This window comes from Sipha flava, unplaced genomic scaffold (assembly GCF_003268045.1).
Source record: "Sipha flava isolate LNK unplaced genomic scaffold, YSA_version1 123_pilon_pilon, whole genome shotgun sequence".
NCBI classification, from domain to species: Eukaryota; Metazoa; Arthropoda; class Insecta; order Hemiptera; family Aphididae; genus Sipha; species Sipha flava.
The window spans coordinates 495960-507454 of NW_020271749.1; the positions used below are offsets into that span (position 1 = coordinate 495960).

The window sequence follows — 11495 nt, forward strand, 5'->3', positions numbered from 1 at the left end:
AAATTGTAATTATTAATTTGTTTTGTACAACTAATGTGTGGAGAGAGGGGTTCATAAATAACTACAACAACTGTTGACAAAAGCCACATATTACATTTTTCCTAAGGTTTCAAAATACCTAAATCACGCCATGCTTGTTTACGAGCCTTATTCGATTTTTATACGGCATGTACGTTAATCATTGGGTACAATTGGTATGATCGGTAATATGTTACACAACAGCGCGCTTGCTTTTGGGAGGGAATTTAATCGGCCATATAGTTTTTGTGATAACGTTTCGCGTTCGTGATAACAATTCAAATTATTTCATATCCATTTGAACATCAGACGGTTTTCACTTTTTCATAACTACTTCGCACAACCGCTTAGAATATTCGGATTTGTAGACAGTTCCCCCACGTTTAATCTCTAGTCGCCTTATTAAGTGATAAATAACTATTAAATTTTTTTTTTAAACTAACTAAAGTGACTATAATTTCAATGACTTGGTCAATACTCGAGTGATTAATGTATCACAAGTGCTTTTGAGAATATTTTGTGAAAATGTCTGACGACGATAAACGTTCTGAATATTTCAATTCCGATGTGGTTAGTTATAGAACTCGATTGGGCTCAGAGTTCTACAATCAACCATGTGAAGAAATGGCAAAGAGCTTACTTGGTAAAATACTTGTCAGACGATTAGATGACAGTGTTATTGTTAGGGGTAGGATTATTGAAACTGAAAGTTATCCAGGCGGTCAAGATGTGGCTTCTCATTCATTTAATGGAAAGGTGACGCCTCGAAATGAACCAATGTTCATGAAACCGGGTACAGCATATGTTTATTTGACGTATGGGATGTATCATTGTTTTAATATTTCTAGCAAAGGTACAATTATTATAATATAGCCTGTATTTACCGTTCTAATTATATCTGACTTAGTTGTAAATATTTAAACTATGTTTTTCTTAAATGGAATTATTTTAATTCCCTAACAGGAGACGGTGCTGCTGTTTTGTTGAGATCACTAGAGCCTTTAGAAAATTTAGACACAATGATACGTTTAAGAAAAATATTCAGAAAATGTCCGAAAACTGTGTTGAAGAGTAAAGATTTATGCAATGGTCCAGCAAAATTATGTATGAGTTTCGCAATTGATATAAAATCTTGCAACAAACAAGATCTTACTACTTCCGATAGACTTTGGGTAGAAGAAGATGAAAAGAGTAGATTTTTTGACACAATAGTTTGCTCACCTAGGATAGGTATCAAGTGTGAAAAAGAATGGCAAGATAAGTTCCTCAGATTTTATGTCCTCAATAATACATATGTCAGCAAGTTAGAAAAAACTAAGATGAACATATTGAATTATTCACAAACTGTATATCATGTGCTGTGATTCCTTTGAATTTTATTTAGATACACAGTTATTTTTATATTAGTTTACTCTTTGTAAATAATTTTTTTATTTATCTATCAATTTATTTTTTATAACAAATTACAGAATAACTACAATGTTCTCAATTAAATAATTCTATTTCGAATTGGCAAAAATCATGCTTATCATTTTCATAGAATATATGTTATACATTTATTATTATTATTGATGTGCATCATAATAAATCATTGTGTTTATCTACATCAATTATACATTAGTTTTATATCCCAGAATAATTTTACATCATTTATATAATCATAGGTATGTACCATATACATTTTTATAAATTTATACGACTATCAGTTGCTTCAACTCTAAAAAATAATTGCTTTTGGCTTAAAATTTCCAAATATTTTTAATCTAATTTCTTTAAATACTAATTTTTTGATATTAGTATGGTTCGGAAGTTATAGGAGTTGCTTATTGTTCTGAATGCTCTCGATTTATTGCAGACCAAGCTAGAAATCTGAGCTATACAATATTAAGTTTAAAAAGTGAATATTTTGCAGATTTTCATTTATTTATATGCATATTTAATATTTTCTAAAAAAATGAATTTTTTTTTTCTTAACCAATTTATTTAAAATAATGTCACATAACACAATGCTAATAACGTGAAAAATGTGCATTATATAAAACTCCATCTTATTTTTTCATGGTTATTTATTGTTATTTTTTATTGCCTACTATGAATTTAAAAAAAAGTATTAGTAGTTAATTGCAACAACTTAATATGTATTATACAACATAATATGTTGAAATAAATATATTATATTTATTTTGAATTTTACAAATAATGAAAATATATGTTTCATTATTTTTTTCAATAATATTTCAAATGCCAAATGGTTATGTGCCATACTTTAGTTTTCAATAATAGAATTTTCTTAAATATAGGTTTTTAGGCTTTATTAATTGACTTCTAATAAATAAATATTTTTTTGCATATTTCAAATTTTTTCATGTATATTTTACCATTTTTTTGTGCATGTTTGGCCTTTTTTTGGCTCCTATATTTTCTAAACCCTAATAATCTAGTTATTAGCTATAATGTTGATTTTATAATATATCTAATATAACAAGTCCATAAAATAATAGTTCTTGAATCAAAAAATCATTTTCTTTAATTAAGTTACTATTAAAATACAAAATACGAGCAATATGTATTACATAATTTAAGCTTTAATATTTTAAGTTGTAAAATATAATTTAATTTGAGCATTAATTATAAATAATAATAATAATAAATAAATATGTCAAATTCTATTATACATAACTAATCTAAAAAATAATAAATTATTGATAAAAGAGTGGTAACAAATTATATAATGTCAACAAAGTAAATAAACAATCAATCACATAATATGTATAAGGAATTATAAAAATACACTATGTCCATAAATAATAAACCAATACAACATACATAAGTTAACGCAGATAACAAAAAATACAAAGTTAATTAAAGTTAAATTATACATCTATTTTATGAGACCAATTACATAAATTAGCACTGAATTATTTTAATTGGTACATTTTAAGTGCTTTAAATTTTTAAACCGTTTCAATTCTTCCTTTTCGCTTTGGTTCAGATTTTTCCTGAGAGATAGATGCCTATGAAAAGTATATTAAATTCAAAAGTTATAAATACAATTTATTAAGTCAGAATTATGAAATTAATTAATCGCTTGAAATATATTTATTTACTTTTTGTGGATTGGAAAATTCTTGATTATTAATACTTTTTGTGCAAGGAGATTGATCTCTAGAATGTATTACACTACTACAGTTTGACCCCGTACTATATTCATCACCTATAAAAAATTCCATTTTTATTAATAGATGAATGTGTAAAAACATAATCAATTAATTTTGGTTAGAAATGTTTTTACTATTGGTAGATTTTAATGAAATAGGGCAAGACTGGGTAGAATTAGATGTATGCACAGCAACATCAGTAAAATGACTTCTCAAACTATGTCCTAAAAAAGGTTACACTAAGTTAGTAAAAGTTTTTTAAATTATTAATTAAAATTTTGTATACTAACTTGGTTTTTGTGTCGTATTACACGGTGCATAATTTGTTTCGCAGATAGTCATATCTAATAAATTTGCGATTTGATTAAGTTGTTTTCTTCTTGCTTTTATACGACCATTCAACAATCTAAAAATGTAGTGGCAAGATATTAAAATTAAAATAATATTGACTAATATTCAGTATTAAACACTGTGTTACTTTTGTCTAGCTGCATTGCATCGAATATGATCATCAAACATTAATTTTACAGTATTTGTCATTTTATATTTTGAATTATGCATAGTAATGTGCAAAGTTTTAGTTTCATTGTCAATTTTAGTAACCTAAATATTATAACTTTACAAATACTATTTTATACAAAAAAAATATACAAAAAAAATATTTACTTCGGCATCTTGAAGATAACAAGACAATTTGCAAACACCCCAACCAAGGAATCGGCTATGTGGCTCAACTAGTACTAATTGACTACTAATTATTGATAGGTACCGTCTGGTTTTTGCACCATTTTCAGCAATTATCATACAAGTAATTAAATCATTGCCATCTAAAATTAAATATAATACATCTCAGTGGGAAATTAATTAATAATAACTAATTAAGTATAAATGAGTGTGTACTTGTTTTCTAGGTCACATAATCAAAGATAACATAATTTTAATATATCTTCCAAAATAATTGATTATATAATACAGTGGTTCCCAACCCACGCACCGCGGTGCCCTAGGGACACCATGAACAATTCCTAAAGGCACCGTGGCCTACGGTTCATAACAAATAGTTTAAAATGTATAGAATATTTTTCCTTACTATTCTCGTAAAAACGTTATAGAGAATAATGTAATATTTTCTATCGTATATTCAAACATTTTCATTTTAATCTTATAATATTTTTATGTAATAATTATGATCATAATAAAAATAATTTTTATTTATTTATTTTTTAGTTTAAAAATCCATTAATTTATAATTTAGTTGAATTTTAATAAAATTAATAAAATTGGTTATCTGTGAGTATTCTTGTTTTGTTCTGTCTTTCACGTTATTCATAGCAGGGCACCGTGGCTAAATTGGTCAAAAAAAAAAAAAAAGGCACCAAAAAGTTTGGGAACTGCTGATATAATATAATATAGTTAATATTTTGAATTTAGGGTGATAATAATATTTTTAAAAAAAAAAAAAACAATAAATGGAAAATTTATATTTTAAATAGTGATGCTGACTATCATTTTTTTTTCTTTTTTTTTTTAACCCAGTCAAATTAAAAATGCAATTAGTTAAAATATTAATATTATTAAGTTAATAGATTTTAAAATTGACATTTATTGATTAATATTAATTTATGGTCCAGTTATTAACTTCATTAGTAGGTTAAATTATGATTCATTTTACACCCATATGCAATACATATAGTAATCCAATTTGTATAGATTGATTGTATACATACTGGTTATAATATTAAACCAAATGTGTTATAGAATACGTGAGTATGTGCAGCAGTTCAACTTAATTCTAGGAAGTTATGAACAATAACTTCAAATATTATTCATTAACAAATACTTACTTAAATTTATAGGAGTATCAAATACAAAACATTTGGATCTATCAACCAAAGGTAGTTGTGATTCTTCTTTACCTTCATATGTTATTAATAATTTCCTTATCAATAGAAAAGAGTAAATAAAATGTCTTGTTCTTTCAACCTAAAAAAATAACATAAATATTTATAAATATAAATCTACTCAGCCACAGGGAATTTTATTATTTTTTAATTTTGCAATGATTCTATTCTAATATATTTTTTTTACAGTTTTGATATAAATTGTAGACATTTTAAATTGAAATCCTAAACATAGAATTTATATTTTATTACATAAATAAATGTACATGTATTGAAAATTCTTTCAAAAATAACATTTCTCATGAAATACTTGAGAAATACTAAAGACACTATAAATAATTGATTTTGATTGAAAAAAGTATATTGCAATCATTAATGTTATTTATTAAAAAAAACACTTAAAAAAAAATTATGAATATTCAATAAATCATAAATCACAAAGAATGCAATTTAAATAACAATAATTGAAGGTATTGAACCAAATTCATTGTTATTTTTTCCAACATTTAAAAATAATCTTAAATAATTTCTTTGCATAACTTTTAAATATATCAGCTACATATTCTTAGTTACATTATAAATATATAAACTATTAAAACTAAAAGTGTTGTTAATTATATTTTGTATATTAACATAATTTTAAATGATTAAACTAGTGGTGATGTATTTTTTTTTTCAACTGATTGGATGGTTAGAATAAGTTAAGACCATAGCTTCATTAAAAATATCTCAGATGGTAATTTATCAGGGAGCAAGTAAACTAGGTAATGTATAACCAATGGCAATAATTAATGACTGTGGTTAAACAATGAGTCATATGTGCCAGTATGATATTCATGTAGAGTATTTCAAAATAAAATAAATTATTATTTTTAATATTTTAAAATTATTGAAGCATTTCATTACCTATATTTTGACAGATATAAATTTTTTAAAATACTGAAAATTTAATAAATTTCTAAATAAAAATTGAAACTATGAAATACATACATCACCACATGGCAAACGTTTTGAAAGAGGTATTCCAGTCATTGGGGAATGAGCTGGTGGAAGTAATAAAGTTGAATCACTTAAAAGTCGTTGAACATTAAGTTTTTCTCTGTGCATTTCATTATATTCATCTTCAAATAGTTCTAAAAACATTTCTTCTTTCTATAACAACAAATATTTATTATTTTAAAAGTATTGAACTATTTATACTATGTGAGTAAATTTAGTTGAATAAACTATATTTTATGTATTAGAATATTCACTTTGAAAAATTGTCGAAGAAGTGTTAAAATTTTTTCTTTAGCATTGAAAATAATAGCAATATGTTCATCAGATATGTAAGTTTTTTCCTCATGAATTGTAAGTTTCTTCAATAACATTATGGCCATTTCTAATGTAACTGAACGGACATAGCATACTAAACAAAAAGTCAATAAGTAAAACAATATATTAATATGTTTTAATGGTAAAAATCGTATACCTGGTTCAGATGCAGCTGTAATTATATTAACTAACTTATCAATAAGTTCATTTCTTTCATCACAAAAGACGAATGAAGAACAATCATTGTTTTTAATAGGAGTTAAAAATCCTTCATAATATTCATTGGAAAGACTTGTATTTTCAGATATAGCATATAATAAGCAAACACCAAATAATGCTGAACTGTCAGATTTTTCAATTGCTAATTGGTTGTATATAGATTCCAAACATCTACTACGTATAGAATCAGCTAATAGATAAGTGAAAAAAAAAAGTTAAAATACAAACGTATTTTAATCAAATCAAATCAAATAATACCTTCATTTTTTAGATAAAAGAATTTCTTTTTCTTCATCTGTTATATTCATACATGTCAAGGTTTTAAGATCTAAAATATCATTTGATTCATTTTCTATTTTTACCTCATTTTCATCTTCAGGTGTTACTGGTACATCAACTCGTAATTGAGTTTCTTTGATAACCTAAAAGTTTATTTATAAACATTAATTTAAAGAACTACAATTCCAACTACTAAATTAAGAATTTAAAATTTACTTGATTTTTTCGCTGGGACATTGCTCCCCAATAAATATTTAGCTAATGGTGTAATTAGTTTAGTTTGATGAATAATTAAAAATACTTGCGTTAATAAAAATAAACATATATCACCATTCATTAATGGCTGTTGTTTAACAGCATCTACAAACTAATAAGTATTTAAAATAAAAACTATCATAATTTAGTTTTTTCAATTTTAAAATAATTATTTACTTCTTCTGTTTCTACAATAATGTATTTATCTGGTGGAGCTAATGAATGAATATAATATGGTACAAACAGTTTGTCTATCAAATGATCAATCAGTACTTCATTTAACATATCCACTTTTGAGCTTAAAATATCATTTAAATAATGCAGATCATCTAAATGAGAACTGACAAGATCTGCGAGTTTCACTCTATACTGATCTCTATATGAAAAAAAAAAGTATTATTATTTTAATTGTATATAAGACAGTACTAGGGCTTGTGCTAAGCATTTAAATGCATTACAAATCATACAAAAAATGATTTAAAAAAACAGTCAAAAATAACCTTAAAAAAGGTATTTCACTATGAAAATATCTTTAAAAATTACAAATACATTTTTTTAATTTATTCTTTTATTAGACCAATAATTTTGTTAACATTAATAAAATAAATAAACCCAATATTAATATTTATTATTGATTTAGTTTTTTATTTTTTTATTTTAATTGATTAACTATAAAAATATTATAATATATGATAATAGAGGAGATGAACAACAATTTTATTCTAAATATCTTAAAGCAGTTAATAGTTAAATTAGCTTTACACATACTAAACTATAGCCCTTAGCTTAAATAAAATGTATATTCACATAATATATTTACACAAATAAACAGTAGCTCTAAATATACATTTTAATCAGCAAAGACTTTACAAGTTGAACATTTTTTTTTTACCCTGTCGCAGCACTCTAAGGTTAAATTTTTATCTAAATTATACCAAGTTTTAAAATAAAATATTTTAAAAATAACTTACTGAATATTTTTTTGAGTATCGACATCAACTGGTTTAGCTCTAGCACTTGCATCTAATTCTAAAACATGTTTACCCATAAACCACACCAAGTTTCCAAAATATGGAGCACATGTCTTGTCTCTGATAAAACGTAACATGCTTTCATCTTCAACTCTATATACATTTAGAGTTAATGTACGAACATATGTACGTACCATCGAATCAGGATGATTAAAAAACTTTATTGCTTCTGTGTAAAGGGGAAAATCATTTGTTGCCTGCAAATTCAATATTAATAAATAAATATATATATATATATATATATATGTACACATTTTTTAAACAAGTTAATAAATTGTATAATTTGTCAACAAATTTTATTACCTCATTATAAAAAAAATGAATAGTATTTAAATTTAATTTAAACGATAACGTTTTTAAAAAAGATATGTAGTATGCTAGAACATCCTCATCTGAGAAATCCAGTTTATTAATAATTATGCTATTAACATGGTTATTGCTGAGTAAATAATCTAAAAATAAAAATATATTATAATATTATAGGAGTGTATGAATTTAACATTAAAACTTACATAAAGCAGTCTTATTTTTAATATTTTCAAATATAATATTTAGTGTTTGAAGCAATTGAACACACACATAATTTCCACATTTCTGATCCAATATATGAAGAAAATAGTTGAACATATTATTTTCTAAAAAAAAACCTAAATAGTTTACAAAAATTAACCAAACAAATTGAATTAGAGTAAATAATAAGTATAGTTCATCAACCAGAGTTTGAAATGTTTAGGCTTAATAATAATAATGAACTACATTTTATTTTTTCATTTCTCCATCAGCACTGAGGGAAAATTAAAGACTTATGTGAGTTATGAGTAGGTTGGAATATATCATATAGAAACATTGTTTAATGAAATCTTAGATAGTTAATCTAGAACTAGCACTAAACATGGTCTGTAAAACAATTACGGTTAATTACTATACTGGACGATACTTCTAAACAATATTATTTTATTAACGTAAAAAATGCTATACAAAAAAACTGCTATGTTTAACTATTAAATTATATTTTGCTAAAGACAATTTATAAACAAATTCAATATCTTATGTTAAAAAATAAGAGTACATAAAATACATTATTTTCTGTATAAAATCTATTACACTTAAATTTTTAAATTTAATTACATTTAAAAATAAATGATGTCACTTGTTGAAATTTAAGTATAATATTAAGAAATTACAACTTAATTTTCTCCATATAAGTAATATATAATAATCAATGGCATTTTATTAATGATTCCAAAATCAATATAATAATATGTTAAATAAATTATGAATTACTTTTAACTTTATCATAGATAATATTTTTAGAAAATCTGTGATTTTACCTATTTTTTTTAAATAAATAATTGTAAAAAACATAAGGAATGTATCATCAAGGACAATGTATACAATGATTATAAATAATAATAAGGTAGTTTTAAAATTTAAGTTTAAGTGTATGACATTTTTTATTCAAAATATATCCTAACATAACTGTATTTTTTTTTAGGATTTCAATTTTATTTAAAAATAGAATAGAGGTTAATGTTGATTTAATAATAGATTGTTTAATCATAAATTATTAATGCTTTAAAACAGTTTGTAAAATATTTATACAGGTATACTAACAATGGATAACTAGATTTTCTAAAATGTATTCCTATGTTAATTATATTATTTTATTGTTAATATGTATACATGCAAATACATATACATTCATATTTTAAAAGTTAAATAAGTATTTTTTTTTACTCAAACACTGCTGGACTATTTTGATCACCCCATATTAAAATTTCAGCCATACTACGAAACGAATCAACAATCAATGTTCGATTGGCATCAGTAACATTTTGATTTTTGCTTAATACCGTGTTAATATATCTATAGAAAAAAAAATATAATATAACTGGAATTCATTATGTTCTGGTAATATATTTGAGTCATAAAAGTTACTTGAGATACTCCAATGAATGCAGGTTTTCAGGTTTAACCAATTTTTTTGAACGAAACATATTACTGGTCGTTTACAAATTGACATTCGTAGCGATTAAATATTATCTATTCAGCTGAAACAAAGATGCGTCATACATTAGCATCAATTATTTGCATATAAAAAAAAAAAATCATAAAATATGAATAAAATAAAATAATATTGTCGATTGTAGTAACAAATGGGATGATATAAAACTTGTCACAATACCATTTATCAATCAATTGCATTGTCACCAAAGCATTCAACTGCATAGGTTTATTAACTACAATGTTATTTATTATTTTTTAACTCATCAAACTAATCGTCATTCTTATCAACTTTCGTTTTGACAATTTCCGCACAACCAACTCTGACGTATTCTTGTCGACCACCAAGATACCAAACTAATATTATCTTAGTCCGTACTTGTTACTAACTTCATGCATTTACATTATTATGATGAAATAATTTTAACACAAGTTACGGTTTTTAAATATCATTGATGATGAGAAATTTGACTCAATTTAATGATTCAATTCACTTGACTCAGTTTATTCCATTGATTTAACTTAGTGAGTCAACTCATTCAGCAATAAGTTCTTATCGACTTTATGTTACATTTTATATAGTAATGAATCACCAATTTATTGAAATGCATAATTCAACTGACACAATAACGGATATAAGATATTATGTAATATCTATGTCCATGGACACAACTTTTATGTCATGAACTGACAAAATGATAACTTATGAAACTAATATGTCTATACATAAATATACCTTTGGTAACATCGAGTTATCGAGTCATTAAATTATGACACACTGATTCAACTCATTCCATTCACTTAAAAAAAATCGACTCTTTGAATCAATTCATTCACGAACTACCCACCCCGAGATATTATCGACAAAATATTTATTTGATTAATAATAGTCTGAAACCGATCGTAATAACATTGACATAGCAATACAATAGATCGTTCAGAATCTTATCCTTATCAACTGATGGTATGACGCTAAAGATTAACATTGAATTACGAAACAAATTCGGAAATCGTTTATAGGCCTCAGTAACTCACCGTGCAAGATATAAAATCTTGCATGCACTATGTTTTTAATTAAAAAGCAATCACTAAGCCGTCTTATTTTTAATACGGATGTAGCGTATTGGTATTGAGTGTTCGTGATCCAAAGTATAAATATAACCTATGAAAGCGTATAAAATATCGAGCAACTAGACGAACGTATTTTAGATTTTTCCGAATAGTATCTACACCGAGGATGTGTGTAATATATGTGAATAATTTGAACGGCGAACATGGCTACAAAGCTCAGATATACTATACAATAGACATTGTGC

At 24.7% G+C, this 11495-nt stretch overlaps 2 protein-coding genes across 2 annotated transcripts; one reads left to right on the forward strand and one right to left on the reverse strand.

Moving 5' to 3' along the window:
• The first annotated feature begins 295 nt into the window (after nucleotides 1-295).
• Nucleotides 296-1456, forward strand: LOC112694099 (DNA-3-methyladenine glycosylase-like). Its single transcript, XM_025569472.1, has 2 exons — nucleotides 296-871; nucleotides 982-1456. The coding sequence occupies exons 1-2, from the start codon at nucleotides 544-546 to the stop codon at nucleotides 1380-1382; spliced, it is 729 nt and encodes a 242-aa protein (XP_025425257.1). The 5' UTR covers nucleotides 296-543; the 3' UTR covers nucleotides 1383-1456.
• Nucleotides 1457-2759: 1303 nt separating this feature from the next.
• On the reverse strand, nucleotides 2760-10824 carry LOC112694108 (protein CLEC16A homolog). The gene is given in 19 exon segments (XM_025569484.1): nucleotides 2760-3032; nucleotides 3126-3232; nucleotides 3311-3400; nucleotides 3467-3582; nucleotides 3655-3779; nucleotides 3843-4003; nucleotides 5021-5159; nucleotides 6068-6229; nucleotides 6331-6485; nucleotides 6549-6811; nucleotides 6875-7032; nucleotides 7083-7256; nucleotides 7322-7520; nucleotides 8116-8372; nucleotides 8479-8627; nucleotides 8688-8819; nucleotides 9911-10041; nucleotides 10114-10226; nucleotides 10361-10824. Coding segments are annotated over 18 exon segments (2637 nt in total). The 5' UTR covers nucleotides 10173-10226; nucleotides 10361-10824; the 3' UTR covers nucleotides 2760-2972.
• Between the last annotated feature and the right edge of the window lie 671 nt (nucleotides 10825-11495).